An 18,146-nucleotide genomic window follows, 5' to 3' on the forward strand; every position below is an offset into this window, starting at 1 on the left:
GAAATTAAGCATTAATTAATTCAGATTTTTCTTAAGAAACTTGGAAATAATTCTGGTAACCATAAGTGAAACGTTTATTCGGTTTCACTGTCCACAGATGCTGCCTGATCTGCTCAGTACCTCTAGCATTTTCTATTTTTGTATTAGACTTGCAGAATTGTTAGTTTTTTTAACTTTTTAAATAAATCAAGTCCTTGTGGCACTGATGAATAAACTAAATAATGCTTCTGAATTGATGATATATGCTCTTGGCATTTAATTTTATGGGAAGATATGAGTGAAGAATGTAGTAACTATCTAGGATGTGTTTTAGTGCAGTATTGAAGAACTACTGCATTTCGGGAGTGCTGCCTTTCAAATAGGTTATTAATCTAGAAATTCAACTTGCCAATAGCATCAAATGGCAGCTGCTATATAGTTGTTTCTGCCTTTAAAAATCAGGTTCCATTGATGTGGTACATGCAGAGTGCGCAGAGTGATATGTGGGAAATAAAAAACCTGTTAAATCTTGCCTGGTTTATTCAAGGATATTTTTATATCCTAATACATCTGTGCTCTGCTGTCTCATTAGCATTGGATTGTGATCTAGGCAAAATCCCAATGCGTTTTAACAAGTTCTATTAATATGGCTTCCTTAGATGGACATTCAGCCATTAAATCATACACAATCAATAACTTTGTTTAAATTTGCTCATTCATCAAAACGATACTAATTTAAACCTGCGACATTCAGGTCAAGAAGGCATCAATGTTACATTACTACGACTAATTCTTTAACACTACCACATTATCATTGACTGTCTTCGGTTTCTGGTTGTGAACTAATACCTCCCTACAATCACTGCTGTTGTTGAATATGTGTATTTTTGCACTCATGCTATCACCTCATGAGTGGCAACAGGAGATATGTGAAACTGCAATGTGTATCCAAGCATATTTTAGACAATAGACAATAGACAATAGGTGCCGGAGTAGGCCATTGTAGATTAGTGGCACTCATGTTGTGGCCCCGCCCACAGGTTTATTGGAAAGCTCTCTCTCTGGCAGACTGGTAGTATGCATGTAGAGATGAAAGTGCCTTGTGTTTCCTCTGCAGAGTTGCTAATAAAATACTATAGATTCATAGAAACATAGAAAATAGGTGCAGGATTAGGCCATTCGGCCCTTCGAGCCTGCACCGCCATTCGATATGATCATGGCTGATCATCCAACTCAGTATCCTGTACCTGCCTTCTCTCCATACCCCCTGATCCCTTTAGCCACAAGAGCCACATCTAACTCCCTCTTAAATATAGCCAATGAACTGGCCTCAACTACCTTCTGTGGCAGAGAATTCCACAGATTCACCACTCTCTGTGTGAAAAATGTTTTTCTCATCTCAGTCCTAAAAGATTTCCCCCTTATCCATAAACTGTGACCCCTTGTTCTGGACTTCCCCAACATCGGGAACAATCTTCCTGCATCTAGCCTGTCCAACCCCTTAAGAAGTTTCTATAAGATCCCACATAGTGATTCTAATCACTATGTGTAAGTCTGATCATTTCCAACATGGTGTCAGAATTTCGAACACTCTCCTCGCCTAGTCGGTTTACATATATCTTAGTTTGTTTTTTTGTTCAGTTTGTGTTTTTACTATGGCCTCAGCACTTCGCAAGCCAGAGCCATTAGTGTTAGATGGCGACCTCACCGAGCGTTGGCGCACCTTTGAAGATGATTTCACTGTGTATGCGCAATCGGCGCACACTGCCGCCGCTCCAGTTGTTCGTGCCTCTGTTCTCCTCAACCTGGCCGGCACAGAAGCCACTTGACATGCCAGAAGATTTAATTATGAACCGGCGCAGTTCAATGCTGCGGGTCTCCACATTGTTCCAGCTGAATCTATTCAAGACCCTCAGTGCCTGCTTATAAAGTTCCAACAGCGATGTGAGTTATGCATTAATCTTGTGATGGAATGCCATAAATTGTTTTCGGGTACGGTGAACCTGTCGAAGCGTTCGTCAGTTCTTTGAAACACATCGCCAGCAGGTGCGAGTTTGACAATTTGTGCGATAGTCTCATACGAGACAGACTGGTTTGTGGAATTCTCAATGATCAGGTGCGTGATGAACTTCTACGTGTTACTGAACTCACTCTGGAGACTGCTGAAAACCTCTGTCGCATTGCAGAAATGTCAGATTCTCACACTAGATCTTTGGGGCAGGGTCCCCATTCTGCCTCTGATGTTAATGTTGCCGGCTCGGTTTATCAGGCTCAACGCCAGTTCTCACAGGTGCCCGGCAGATCTGATGTTATGTTCATTAATAATTGTGTGAACTGTGGAGGTTCGCAAGTTGCAGTTCGTGAACGTAGCCCGGCTTAGGGAAAACGTTGCCACTTCTGTAAACGCAGAAAGCACTTTATTCGTTGTTGTCGTTCATTTGGAAACAGAGTTCTGACAAAGCAATCCGTCAATTTGTTCCACCATGGGCTCTGCTAGCGAAGTATTTCAACGCGCTATGGGACAATTTGCAGACTACCCATGCTCCATGGTAGTTGATGATATCCTTGTTGTTGGACAAACTATTCTAGAAAACGACGCAAATTTAAAAAAGGTTCTGGACTGTGTAAAATAAATCAACCTCGTTAAACCATCTAAAGTGCAAATTCAGAGTAAATGAGGTGAACTACATTTACTCTGAATTTGAACTTTAGAGGCCATGTGTTCACGAAAGACAGCCTCAAAGCTGATCCATCAAAAACCTCCACCGCCCTCTGAGGCAGAGAATTCCACAGACTCACAACTCTCTGTGTGAAAAAGTGTTTCCTCAACTCCGTTCTAAATGACTTCCCCTTATTCTTCAGCTGTGCCCCCTGGTTCTGGACTCCCCCAACATTGGGAACATGTTTCCTGCCTCTAGGGTGTCCAAACCCTTAATAAACATATGTTTCAATATGATATTCTCTCATCCTTCTAAATTTCAGAGTACACAAGCCCAGCCGCTCCATTCTCTCAGCATATGACAGTCCCGCCATCCCAGGAATTAACCTTGTGAACCTTCGCTGCACTCCCTCAATAGCAGGAATGTCCTTCCTCAAATTTGAAGACCAAAACTGCACTCTATACTCCAGGTGGTGGTCTCACTAGGGCCCTGTACAATTGCAGAAGGACCTCTTCGTTCCTATACACAACTCATCGTTATGAAGGCCAACATGCCATTCGCTTTCTTCACTGCCTGCTGTACCTGCATGCTTACTTTCATAGACTGATGAACAAGGACCCCCAGATCCCATTGTACTTCCCCTCTTCCCAACTTGATACCATTAATCTGCTTATAATAATCTGCCTTCCTGCTTTTGCTACCAAAGTGGATAACCTCACATTTATTCACATTAAACTGCATCTGCCATGCATCTGCCCACTCACCCAACCTGTCCAACTCACCCTACTTTCTCATCTGTCCAACCTGTCCAACTCACCCTGCCATAACATCCTCCTCACAGTTCACACTGCCACCCAGCTTTGTGTCATCTGCAAATTTGCTAATGTTAACTTGTAATTCCTTCATCAAAATCATTAATATATATTGTAAATAGCTGCGGTCCCAGCACCGAGTCTTGTGGTACCCCACTAGTCACTTGTCAGTAAAATAGTTTTCTTATCTTTTTGTATGGCTTCATTTTGACCAGGCATAAAATGACAACAAGCTATTTCAAAGAGAAATTAGGAAATCGTTTTTTACATGAAGGGTAATGCATATTGGGAATATTTTCCCACACAGCTGCTACAATTAATAGATTCTTCAGGAGTAATTGCCAAGTTTATGATGGATTAATGGAGGAGCAATACAGATTATCATAATTTACCCCATATTCTCTTACGTCCTCATTCCCTATTTCAATAAAAGAGGTACCACGATTTTTGAATGAAGAGGACCAATTCAGCAGCATAAACTCATCTGCAGTAGTGCTCTATACGTGCCTCTGCACCAGAAAAATTGCCCACAGTTCTTTTGGTATAACACTTGAACGTAGCAATAGAAACTCTCAACCACAATCTCTCAGCAACAAAGGAGAACATGAAATTAGCAAAAGAATTGAGTGCACATATGTATATGTATCTCAGGAAGAACAAATCTGAGCTTCCACACCGTATGTGGTAATTACAAACTGGTTCTAACTCCTGACTTACAATTGTTGGTCCAGCTAATTCTTCTAAGGCATCTTAAGAAGAGGCAAGAGTCAAGAGTGTTTTATTGGCCTATGTCCCAAAACAGAAAAGCACATTTTTACTTGCAGCTGCACAATATATAGAAACATAGAAACATTGAAATTAGGTGCAGGAGTAGGCCATTCGGCCCTTCGAGCCTGCGCCGCCATTCAATATGATCATGGCTGATCATCCAACTCAGTATCCCGTACCTGCCTTCTCTCCATACCCCCTGATCCGCTTAGCCACAAGGGCCACATCTAACTCCCTCTTAAATATAGCCAATGAAGTGGCCTCAACTACCCTCTGTGGCAGAGAGTTCCAGAGATTCACCACACTCTGCGTGAAAAAAAGTTCTTCTCATCTCGGTTTTAAAGGATTTCCCCTTTATCCTCAAGCTGTGACCCCTTGTCCTGGACTTCCCTAACATCGGGAACAATCTTCCTGCATCTAGCCTGTCCAACCCCTTAAGAATTTTGTAAGTTTCTATAAGATCCCCTCTCAATCTTCTAAATTCTAGAGAGTATAAACCAAGTCTATCCAGTCTTTTCTTCATAAGACAGTCCTGACATCCCAGGAATCAGTCTGGTGAACCGTCTCTGCACTCCCTCTATGGCAATAATGTCCTTCCTCAGATGTGGAGACCAAAACTGTACGCAATACTCCAGGTGTGGTCTCACCAAGACCCTGTACAACTGCAGTAGAACCTCTCTGCTCCTATACTCAAATCCTTTTGCAATGAAAGCTAACATACCATTTGCTTTCTTTAGTGCCTGCTGCACCTGCATGCCTACCTTCAATGACTGGTGTACCATGACACCCAGGTCTCGCTGCATCTCCCCCTTTCCCAATCGGCCACCATTTAGATAATAGTCTGCTTTCCTGTTTTTGCCACCAAAATGGATAACCTCACATTTATCCACATTATACTGCATCTGCCAAACATTTGCCCACTCACCCAGCCTATCCAAGTCACCCTGCAGTCTCCTAGCATCCTCCTCACAGCTAACACTGCCCCCCAGCTTAGTGTCATCCGCAAACTTGGAGATATTGCCTTCAATTCCCTCATCCAGATATACGTAGTTCTGTTCTGCCAACGCAATAATATGCAAAACAAGAATATATAGCTTATTTGGAATTTGTAGTGTTTAATAGCCTGATGGTTTTTGGGAAGAAGCTTGTCCTGAACCTGGATGTTACAGTTTTCAGTCTCTTATACCTTCTTCCTGATGGCAGCAGTGAAATGAGAGCTTGGCCTGGGTGGTGCAGGTCGCTGATGATGCTGGATGCATTTTTGAAGCAGTGACTCCTGTAGTTCCCTTCGATGGAGGGGATGTCAATACCCGTGATGAACACGTGATGAAGTGATGAACCACGTATTGCAATCTTCTTTGTTCCTAAGTGTTTGAGTTGCCAAACCAGGCTGTGATGCAACCAGTCAATATGTTCTCTACTCTATACCTGTCGAAGTTCAAGAGAGTATTCAACAACATAGCAAATCTCCTCGGTCTTCTAAGGAAGTACAGGTGCACAACCTTTTATCCGGAGTTCCGGAAACCGAAAAACTCCGAAAACCGGCCATTTTTTCCAGGATGTCGTCTGCACACCAAAGCTCGCGTTTGGCGCCAAACTTGACCCGAAACGACCCACGGTCAACCCAGGTCTGTACTACTGTAGCGGCTGCCTCCTCCCCGGAGACCGGGGAGACACTTAAACATCTGTAAATCATTGCTTAAATGTTAGTCAGTTAGTTTGGAGGGCTTTTATGTGAAGGGGGGGTGAAGGGGTAAACTTTAATTCTTAGTCCCCTACCTGGTCGGAGAGGCGGGGAGCGGTCAATGCCTTACCGGGTCGCCGTGCAGTAAGCTCCGCAGCGCTGGGGCTGCGGGCGTCCGGCCGCGGGCGGCGCCGGTTGTAGCTCCGACCCCGGCAACTCTACCCCTGGCTGCGAGGCGCTCCAAATCCACCGCCGGACGCCCGCAGCCCCAGCTCCGCGAATGTTGGGAGTCGGCGGCGTCGCAGCGCTGGGATACCAGCGGGGAGCGGGCAATGCCTTACCGGGTCGCCGTGCGGTAAGCTCCGGAGAGCTGTGGCTGCCGACTCCCAACATTCGCGGAGCTGGGACTGCGGGCGTCCGGCCGCGGGCGGCGCTGGATTTGGAGCGCCTCGCAGCCAGGGGAAGAGTTGCCGGGGTCGGAGCTCCAACCAGCGCCACCCGCGGCCGGAAGGAGCCCCCAGCTCCGCGATGTTGGGAGTCGCCGACCAGGTAGGGGACTAAGAATTAAAGTTTTCCTCTTACCCCCCCCCCCCCCCCCCCCCACCCACCCCCCACCACCACATAAAATCCCTCCAAACTAACTGACTAACATTTATGCAATGATTTACAATGATTCCCCGGTCTCCGGGGAGGAGGCAGCCGCTCCAGACTTTTCAAGCCGCCCGCGCTACCAAATCCGAAAATGTCCGAAATCCGACAAGTGTCTGGTCCCAAGGCTTTTGGATAAAAGGTTGTGCACCTGTAGCTGCATTGAAGGGTCTCTTTATGATTGCATCAATGTGCTGGGTCCAGGAAAGATCTTCAGCAATATACATATCCAGGAATAGGAAGATTTTCATGAATTCATGTGATAGGAACATAATTAGTTCATTCAGCCCATTCAAATCTACTCTGCCATTCAATCATGGCTTAAATTTGTTCGGCACGGACTTGTAGGGCCGAGATGGCCTGTTTCCGTGCTGTAATTGTTATATGGTTTGTTATATGGTTATCTATCATTCCCTATCATAACCTCATTCTCCTGCCCTCCCCTTAACGTCTGATACCTGTATTAATCAAGAATCTGTCTATTTCTGCCTTAAACATATCCATTGACTTGGCCTCCATAGCCTTCTGTGCAATAAAGATTCACCAGATTCACCTAGAGAATTTCCTCCTTATCTCCATCCTAAAGGAACATCCTTTGGTCCTAGACTCTCCCACTAGTGGAAGCATCCTCTCCACATTCACTCTATCCAGGCCTTTCATTATTTTGACTCTCCACTACTGTCCCGTTGATGAAGACAGGTCCGTGGAACCTCAGTCTTCCTCTTCCAAAATCAACAATCAGTTCTTTGGGTATACTGATGTTGAGAGCAAGGTGCTGTTCAGGCACCATTCTGTGAATCGATCGATCTCCTTCCTATGTGCTGGCTTGTCACCATTCATGATTCTTCCAACAACCGTGGCGTTGTCGGCAGATATGAAGATGGAGTTGGTAATTTGCCCAGCTACACATCGTGGGCATAGAGTGAGCAGAACAGGGGGTTGAGCACATAGCCTTCAGGTGATGCTGTGCTGATGGTTAAGTAGGAGGAAGTGTTGCTGTCAATCCACACTAATTGTGTTCTATTGATGAGGAAGTCGAGGATCCAGTTGGCTGCACAGACACCCAATTCCATTTGTAGGGGAAGATGGTGTTGGACATTGAGCTGTAATCTATGAACAGCAGCCTGATGTTTTGTGCAGAGTGGAGAGCCAGTGAGATCATATCCTCCGTTGATCTGTTGTGGTGGTAGGAAATTTGTCATAGGTCCAGGTTCTTGCTGTGGTAGGAGTTGATGTGAGTCATAATCAACCTCTCAAAGCGCTTCATCACCACAAACATTAGTGCCACTGGCCAATAGTTATTGAGGCATGTCATCTTATTGAGGCATGGATATTATTGATGCCCATTTAAAGCAGGAGGGAACCGCAGCCCTCAGTAATGAGAGGTTAAAGATGTCCGCAAAAACTCCAGCCAGTTGGTCTGCACAGGTATTAAGAACACAACCAGTACGCCATCAGGTCCACACACTTTCTGAGGGTTCACCCTCCCGAAGGATCCTCTGATGTCGGCCTCTGTGGCTGAGATTGTAATACCATCAGGGTCTATGGTGGCTTGGGAAGCCACATCACATTCTAATAGAATACTGAATAAATCAGCTCCAAATAAGATGTCACATGGGTGCGCCATCTCATGGAGCCCAACTTGGAAATCAAGAATACCGCAGGCTGACTCATTGTGTAATGACGTCATCACTGTATTAAATTTGTAACATATGGCAGGCCAGTTCTTAGAAACATCAAACAACACATTTCGGTTCAGTTAATAGAGGGCAATATATCTATCACCTTTTTTCTACAGAAGGAAATAATTAATTTGACATAGCTCAGAGCATTTCCTGCTCGCAAAGAGTGTAGGACTTTGCAAGATGACACCGGTGTCTAACTATCATATGCTGAAAGGCAAGAACATTGCTATTCGTTGGCAGAATGCTCTGGATGTTAAATGATTTTCCCTATACTCATCTCAAGCGCTTCTCTGTGGACTTTATCAGGCATGAAACATTTCATCAATTCATGTCGATAATCAGATTTCATTTTTCCCTTTGAGAATAGGGAAGATTCAAACAAGAGGACATGACTTCAGAATTAAGGGACAGGAGTTTAGGGGTAATATGAGGGGGAACTTCTTTACTCAGAGAGTGGTAGCGGTGTGGAATGAGCTTCCAGTGGAAGTGGTGGAGGCAGGTTCATTGAGATGAGAAGGGAATGGAGGGTTATGGTATGAGTGCAGGCAGGTGGGACTAAGGGAAAAAAAGTTGTTCGGCACGGACTTGTAGGGCCGAGATGGCCTGTTTCCGTGCTGTAATTGTTATATGGTTATATGGTTATATGGTTAGTATTTTACCCGCTATTTTTCTATACAGCCTACTTTTCGTAATGGATAACGATGTTTCAGAAGCTGCATTTGGTGCATCTGATGTGAACTTGTAGCAAAATATTCTACCCATAATTACTTATGGTCCTGGTTTTTACCAACTGATTAATATTCCATATAAAAAAATAGCAATGTGCAAAGCTTCCTTATACTACTATAGTTATGGTTCGAGTTAATGTAACTATCATTGGACTAACGTTCACCTTCAATGATAATGTTACGCACATGACATGTGCAACTTCTAGATACCATTACATACCCATTTTAATTATAATATAATATAGAATTGTTCCCAGCACACTTTGATTGTAACCCTTTATATATTTTTCACTTCAGTGTTCAAATACGGGATTAGTGGACTGAATGAGGTTGAAAAATGATCTGAAAATCGAAACTAAACATTTATATTTCCAAATGAAAGCTACAGAGGCAAAGCAGTCGTGCCATTTCATAATGTAATTATCCTGTCCTCAGGGTATGGTTTGCAAAAACGTAACCATCAGAATGCATTTTACAGATCAGAAGGAAAATTCATTGAAGACCAATGTGACGAGACATCAGTTAACTGAGCAGAGAGAAGATATTTCCCTTCTTGATTTATGTTTGCAAATTAACTGGTAATAAAATTAATAGTTTGAATTTAAACCTACTTACAGCAGTTAAATTCATCAGATCCATCTTCACAGTCGGATTTGTAATCACAGACCAGGTCAGACTCGATACATTTGCCATTTTTACAAATGTAGTCAGTGACGTCCGGGCAAACACCTGATAAATCTCTATCTGAAACATAATACAGTTAAATTATGATTCAACTAAATTTGAATGCATTACCAAATTGTTACTAAATGCTAATTGTTCTCTCTTAAAGGTGGCCATGCATAGAAGTTTTGTCTGAAAAACTCAAAGGGATTGAAGACCCTTTGTGGTATCATTGATGATGGGTTAAATTAGGAAACAGGTATTCATTCAGGGAATTTACTACAGAAATAAGAAAAGCATCTAGTGCAGCTCTCTAGATGTGACTGGATATAATGTGTGTAAACTGACCAAGTGTAAGTGACTGGAATATTGCATTGGTGACATATATGTGACATTGATACTGAAAGTTCAAAGTGCCATGTTTGTGCCTAGAGCATTAAAAACATGTGGGGAAGATGCTTTCAGTTCTGGGACTCTCATAGAGCTAAGTCAATTACAGGGCTATTATCAATACGAGGATGTTGCCAGGATATGAGGGCCTGAGCTATAGGGGGAGGTTGGGCAGCCTTGGATTGTTTTCTTTGGAGGGTAGGACGATAAGAGGTGATCTTATAGAGGTGTAGAACATCATGAGGGGAATAGACAGAGGAGATACATTGAGTCTTTTACCCAGAGTAGGGGAGTCAAGAACCAGAGGACATAGGTTTAAGGTGAGAGGGGGAAGATTTAATAGGAACCTGAGGGGCAACATTTTCACACTGAGGATTGTGTGTATCTGGAATGAGCTGCCAGGAGGGGTAGTTGAGGCAGAAATTATAACAACATTCAAAAGACTTTTGATCAGGTACATGGATAGGAAAGGTTTGGCGGGATATGGATCGGCATGGGCAAGGTGGGTCAAAGGCCCTATTTCTGTGCTGTATGTCTCTATGACTGCCTCAGAACTGAGCTACACAACAGCAGTCTCTCAAAGACCGCAGAAAAAAAATATCCTTCCTTTTTCCCTGAGGCTTTCAGCCATAAACAACTCCAATGGAAGGATGTTAACAAATATGACCCCATGTAAACAGTACACTGGGGACTGATATTCCTGGTCTACAAAAAATACTCAGGAGGCAAGGAACAATTACACCTTTTATCTTCACTGTAAACGGATGGGATGCACCACGATAAAATTTCCTGTGCAATAACACCATTGTTTCTTGACTCATACCTGCAGCACAAATTAACATTTGATATTTAAGGGGCTGTCCCACTGCGGCGACCTAATCGGCCAGTTTATACGAGGTTGCCCTCGACTCATACTCGCATCATGGTTGACATGAGGTCCTAGGAGGTCTTTGTACCTCTCCTTCATGCTCGAGAGTAGTCCCCGCGTACTCGAGGCCTCAGCTAGCCGCGCGGTATTTTTCAACATGCTGAAAAATGCCCGCGAGTAAAAAAAGGTCGCCATGAACAAAAATCGATATTGTTTTTTACTCGTAGGTTTAGTCAAAGTAGTTCGTAGTAGGTCGGCATTTTATTTGTAGGTAATCGAGGGCAGTCAAAGGTAATCGAAGGTCGTCGAAGGAGATCGAAGGAGGTTGTCTTCACTCTCCATTATTTGGTGTCCAATTTTCCCGAAGCTAATCGAAGCTAGTCTTCAACATGGTCGAAGGAGGTCTTCTACATAGTCGAAGGAGGTCTTCAACATAACACTTTTTCAAACTCTCCTAAACTCTTCCAAACTCACCAATTAGGTTGCCACAGTGGGACAGCCCCTTTACTATTGAAAAAAAATCAAGCAAAGTGATTTGTTCAAATTTAATTTTCATGGTAGGGAACTGAACCTGCACATTGGAGTCCTGACTCAGTTCCAAGTTCTTGTTCATCCTTGGAGCAACGTCCTCCAGAGCGCAATAACCTCTACTACTTGTTAACACATAGAATGTGCCGCCTAAGGAGAAGAGTTCTGGCTCTGCATCAGAAATCATCAGTTCAACCCCCTATCCAAGATTCAAATAACGAATCTAAGAGTACATGAAGTACAACCATGAACATGCTCATGTAAACATTGTGAACTTCAGAATGTGAGTTGAAGCACAACAGAGGAGTTTTCTTTCCAGCAATTCAGCAATGATTATTCCCTGCCTAACGTATAAATTACCCGATCATTGATCCCGTTGATCATGTTATTACCGTGTTGCTGTGTTCCCTGGCTTAATGACAATGTTTAAACTGTTAAAACGATGTCTCACATTTTTAGAGATTCTGAAAACTTGGATATTGTGAATTAAATTCAATTTTGCAAATGTTGAGATCGCTGATAAACTCAAGAAGCAGCCAGATTTGCATTCAATTGAGATGTGACCTTAAGCCCAATTAAGTTTAATTTGACGCTTATAAATCTGGTTTGTAATGTTATTCTTTTTATTGGTCAGTAGAAGCATAGCCATCATTGCTGTCAGGAAGATAGACACAAAATGCTGGAGTAACTCAGCGGGACAGGCAGCATTCCTGGAGAGAAGGAATGGGCGACGCTTCGGGCCGAGAGATATCGACCCGAAATGTCACTCATTCCTTCTCTCCAGAGATGCAGCCTGACCCGCTGATTTACTCCAGCATTGTGTGTCTATCTTCAATTTAAACCAGCATTCTTTCCTACACATTGCCATCAGGAATACTGGTCTAAAGCTAATTCTCAGTTGTTGAACATTGGAACTATCATATTCTTTGAGATAACCTTAACCTCTAAAGTTTTTTCAGTCAGAGTCCATACGATCTCTTCATTTGATCCTCTCAACCATCTCGGTAACAGCGAGAATACATTGCAGAGGTGCTGGCCACGGTAAATCAGCCTGATACAAGAATGTGATAAAAATGGAGCTGAATAAACTCAGCCATCACTCTCCAATCAATTTAGTGTTTGACTAACTTGATGGGGGGTATTTTCATGTGGTAACAGAGCCTGATGGCAGGGCAATTGATTTTTTGTAAATAGACTTTAAAAAGACATTTGATAAAATCTTGCACAATAGTATTGTTTATCAATCTTACGATCATGCAGTATGGATGCACATCTGGCTGAATGATAGAAAATAGAGTGGTGAATACTGTTGTTCAGACTGGAGGGAGATTTACAGTGCTATATTCTAGAGCTCAGGGTCAGAACTGCTGCAGTATTTCAAGTAAATCGGTGAGTTAGACTTGGGCTGCAAAGGCAGACAGATTTTATAATCCAGCGATAGCACTGCACATGGATAAATGAACAGGGGGGAAGATAGTAAACTTCTTGAAGACCACACATGATTATAAGAAACCCAATACAAATAAATTGTGAAGGGGATAAGTTTTGGTTCAAAGAAGAAGAGACATTGGCACATTACAGAATAGTGGGAAGAGCTACAGAGTGTTTATATTCAAATCTTGAAAGGTGGCAGGGTTGATAATCTGCATGTAGCCCCATGGAAGAGGAAACAAAAACTGGGAATTGATGCTAAACGTATGTATGGTTAGTTCAAACTAGAATATTGTGTCCCATTCCAGATATTATGATTTATCAAGATCACTTGCACCTCCTCCAACCTCATCTACTGTATCTATTGTTCAAGATATACATTGGCGAGACCAAATGTAGACCGCGCGATCATTTCGCTGAACACCTTCGCTCAATCTGCCTGAACCACCTGAACTCCCGTTTGCTAATCACTTTAATTCTCCTTCCCATTCCCACACTTCCCTTCCTGTCCCAGGTCTTCTCCATTGTCAGAGTGAGATTAAATGCAAATTGTAGGAACAGCATCTCATATTTTGCTTGGGCAGCTTACAGCCCAGTGGTATGAATATTATAATAATAATACATTTTATTTATGGGCGCCTTTCAAGCGTCTCAAGGATACCTTACAAAAATTTAGCAGGTAGAGGAAAAACATGTAAGGGGAATTAAATAAATAGTAGAGACATGACTAGTACACAAAGTAAAGACAGAATTCAATTCAAAACACAATATGAGGCAATTAATGCACAGATGAAAAGGGAGGGGGACGTGGGGCTAAGGATAGGCAGAGGTGAAGAGATGGGTCTTGAGGCGGGACTGGAAGATGGTGAGGGACACAGAATTGCGGATCAGTTGGGGGAGGGAGTTCCAGAGCCTGGGAGCTGCCCTGGAGAAGACTCTGTCCCCAAAACTGCGGAGGTTGGACTTGTGGATGGAGAGGAGACCGGCTGATGTGGATCTGAGGGACCGTGAGGGTTGGTAGGGGGAGAGGAGGTCAGTGAGATATGGGGGGGGGGGGGGGGGGGCCATATAGTGGAGGGCTTTGTAGGTGAGGATCAGGATTTTGTAGGCGATCCGGTGGGAGATGGGAAGCCAGTGAAGTTGTTTGAGGGCTGGAGTGATGTGATGCCAGGATTTGGTGTGGGTGATGAGTCAGACGGCTGCGTTCTGGACCAGTTGGAGTCGATTGATGTAGGTGAAGCTGATGCCAAGGTGAAGTGAGTTGCAATAGTCCAGTCGGGAGGAGATGAAGGCATGGATGAGTCTTTCAGCAGCGGGAGGTGTGAGAGAGGGTCTGAGTTTGGCGATGTTGCGGAGATGAAAGAAGGAGGTTTTAATGACATGGCGGATGTGAGGCTCAAGGGAGAGGGTGGAATCAAAGATCACGCCAAGGTTGCGGGCCTGGGGAGATGGGGAGACAGTGGTGCCATCGATGGTGAGAGTGGGGTTATTGATTTTGCTGAGTGTGGCTTTGGAGCCTATGAGGAGGAATTCTGTCTTATTGCTGTTGAGTTTGAGGAAGTTATGTTGCATCCAGGTTTTTATAGCTGACAAACAGGAGTTGATATGGGAGAGGTGGGGGGGTGGTTGTGGGGGGATTTGGTGCCGAGGTAGATCTGGGTGTCATCAGCGTAACAGTGGAAGTCCAGGTTGAAGTGACGGAGTATCTGACCAAGGGGGAGGATGTAGATGATAAAGAGGAGGGGGCCGAGTACGGAGCCGTGGGGAACGCCTTGAGTGACTGTGGCTGTAGCAGAGGTGTGGTTGTGGAGAGAGATGAAGTGGGATCTGTTGGAACGGAACCAGCTGAGTGCAGAGCCTTCAATGCCGAGGTCTTTGAGTCTGGTGAGCAGGATGTTATGGTTCACTGTATCGAAGGCTGCGCTCAGGTCGAGGAGGATGAGGATGTTGAGGGAACCAGTGTCAGCAGAGGTGAGGAGGTCATTGAGGACTTTGAGGAGAGCAGTTTCTGTGCTATGGAGGGGGCGAAAGCCAGATTGGAGGGGTTCAAGTAGGTTATACGCAAGGACGTGGGAATGAAGTTGCGACGCAACGATATGCTCCAGGGTTTTTGAAAGAAAGGGGAGGTTTGAGATTGGGCGGTAGTTAATGAGAGAGGAGGGATCAAGACCAGGTTTCTTCAAGATTGGTGTGACAGCAGCAGTTTTGAATGCGGAGGGGACAATTCCTTGGGACAATGAAGAGTTGAAGAGATTGGTGAGGTTGGGGCAGAGAACGGGGAGTCAGGACTTCAGCGGGGGAGTGGGGAGAGGGTCGAGAGTGCAGGTAGTGGGTTTGGAAGAGCTGATGAGTTTGGAGATTTCAGTAGGGATCAGAAATCAGAATATTGATTTCTCTAATTTCAAGTAACCCTGGCGTTCCCTGTCTCTTCATCCCTCCCCACCCAAGTCGCACCACCTTCTCATTTTCATCCAGCAAACAGCTAACAATGGCTTGTTTTTTTTTATCATCGTTACTTTTTTGCATATTTATCATTCATGTTTCTATATCTCTCGACATCATCATCTTTATTCACTCGTTTGCCTTTCCCCATCCCTTCTCTCCAGAGATGTTGTCTGGCCCACTGAGTTACCCCTGCATTTTGTGTCTATTTTTGGTTTAAACCTGCATCTGCAGCTCCTTCCCATACACTCTATGCCGTGTGATCTTGATGAGCAGGACAAGTGGGCCAAGGAATGGCTAATGGAGTTGAATGCAGGGAAGAGTGAAGTGTTGCAGTTTGGGGTGTCATACAAGGTCAGACATTTCAGGGTGAATGGTAGGATCCTGAAATGTAGAGCAGTGGGAAATAGGAGTACAAGTGCATTATTTCCTGAAAGTGATGTCACAGGTAGATAGGGTGGCAGAGATGCCATTAAGCTGGAAAAAGTGCAGAGTTGATTGGCCAGGATGCTGCCAGGACTCCAAGGCCTGGGTTGTAGGGAAAGGTTGGGCAGGACAGGACTTCATTTATTCAAGTGCAGATGGACCACATCTAAGCTAATCATAGTTATCAGCATACCCCTCTAAACCTTTACTATCCCTGTACCTGTCCAAATGTCTTTAAAATATTGTTATTAAGGGACAGATGTTTAGGGGTAATATGAGGGGGAACTTCTTTACTCAGAGAGTGGTAGCGGTGTGGAATGAGCTTCCAGTGGAAGTGGTGGAGGCAGGTTCATTGGTATCATTTAAAAATAAATTGGATAGGCATATGGATGAGAAGGGAATGGAGGGTTATGGTATGAGTGCAAGCAGGTGGGACTAAGGGGAAGAAAATTTGTTCGGCACGGACTTGTAGGGCCGAGATGGCCTGTTTCCGTGCTGTAATTGTTATATGGTTATATGGTTATATGGTTATTGTTCTGCCTTAATTACTCTTTCTGGCAGCTCATTCAAATCCCCTCACCCTCCTATGCTCGGGACCTAATCTCCTCATCCTCTCCCTATAGCTCAGGCCATGGAGTCCTGGCAATGTCCTCGTAAATCTTCTCTGCACCCTTTCCGGCTCAATGCCATCATTGCCACAGCAAGTTACCCAAAATGGAACACTATACTCCAAATGTGACCTCACCAACATTTTGGACAACTACAATATAGCTGAAGTCCCAGCTTGTATATGGATTTCCTAACTGATGAAGGCCAATATGCTACTTCACTGTCCTACCTATTCGTGATGCCACTTGCAGGAAATACTTACTTATTCTCTTATATCCTTTTGCTTTAGAAAACTTCCCATGGACCTATCATTCACTGTGAATGTCCTGCCCTGATTTGACTTCTCAAAATGCAACACTTCACATCTATCTGAATTAAACTCCATTAGCCTTTTCAGCCCACTTGCCCTGTTCATAAAACATAGGAGCAGTAGTAGACCATTCAGCCCATCTAGTCTACTCCACCATTCATTCATGGCTGATCTATATTTCCCTCTCAACCCCATTCTCCTGTCTTCCCCCATAACCCTTGTCACCCTTACTAAGAATGTGTCAATCTCCACCTTAAATATATCCATTGACTTGGCTGCCACAGCCATCTGTGGCAATGAATTCCACAGATTCACCACCCTCTGACTGAAGAAATTACTCCATCTCCTTTCGAATGGTATATCCTAGACTCTGCTCCTAGACTCGCTCACTAGTGGAAACATCCTCTCCACATCCACTCTATCTAGGCCTTTCACTATTCGGTAAGTTTCAATGAAGTCACCCTTTCATCCTTCTAAACTCCAGCAAGTACAAGCCCAGTGCCGTCAAATGCATACGCGCCAATTTCATAGTCTACAATACATTTTATCGTCCTCTGCAAACTTAATATTCATGCCTTGTACAATCTCATTATTTGAGGCATGTACCATAACAACATTTAAAAGACATTTGGAAAGGAAAGTAGATTGAACATGATATTGTAGTCATGTAATATGTTGTGCATTATAATTCATTTAAAAAATTGCCATTATTAAGTAGATAATTATACTAAAATATTTACAATATGCAGTAAAATGGTAAAGCTACTGAGGTATTTTGAATTGATCCTTATCTGAATTACCTGTTTTCACCAATACCCATCCAATGCCTAGAATATGATTATCAGCTGTTAAAATTCCACAGATTTGGATGTTTGGATACATTTGAATAGACATTATTTTGTGGAACCATTGTATCAAATGTTTGAATGCTGAAAAGGGGATATGAAGGGCTTCTTCCTTTAACCAGATATATAGGCAGTCTGGCTGTTTCAGAATGTGGCATTTTAACAGACTATTTATTACCAGTGATTAGATATTTTTCTCTCATTCATACTAATGAATTGGTATTTCAAAACTGCCTGCAGGGAAACTGCAGTCAAAAGCTGCTTTAATTGGCAATTATTTCACTATAAAAAAGGGATTTCTACTCATGGGCTTGGGTTGCAGTGTCCTAACAGAAGCTAATCTAGATTCTTGATTGATTGGATAATTTTTCGTGTTTTTTTAAACTTCAATGAGAAATATGATCGGAAGCATTGTAAACAAATAAGAAACAGAGTGCTGAAGTAACCCAGCAGGTCGGGCAGCATCTCTGGAGAACATGGAGAGGGAACGTTTCGGTTCGGGACACTTCTTCCAACTGCTGAAGAAGGGTCGCAACCCAAAACATCATCAATCCATGTTCACCAGGAATGCTGTCTGACCCGCTGAGTTACTCCAGCACTTTGTGTCATCATTAGTTAAACAGTACTACCATATCTCCCTCCACCCACCATCAGATTGTATTTAAAATGT

General features: G+C 43.6%; 1 protein-coding gene across 1 annotated transcript in view; it reads right to left on the reverse strand.

Annotated features, from left to right (window-relative positions):
* malrd1 (MAM and LDL receptor class A domain containing 1) overlaps positions 1 to 18,146 on the reverse strand; it is a 312,060-nt gene that overhangs the window by 96,656 nt on the left and 197,258 nt on the right. Inside the window, exon 23 of the mRNA XM_055652737.1 lies at positions 9,580 to 9,708. Within this exon, the coding sequence (XP_055508712.1) occupies positions 9,580 to 9,708 (129 nt within the window). The remainder of the gene's footprint in view (positions 1 to 9,579; positions 9,709 to 18,146) is intronic.

This window comes from Leucoraja erinacea, chromosome 2 (genome assembly GCF_028641065.1).
Source record: "Leucoraja erinacea ecotype New England chromosome 2, Leri_hhj_1, whole genome shotgun sequence".
Taxonomy (NCBI): domain Eukaryota; kingdom Metazoa; phylum Chordata; class Chondrichthyes; order Rajiformes; family Rajidae; genus Leucoraja; species Leucoraja erinaceus.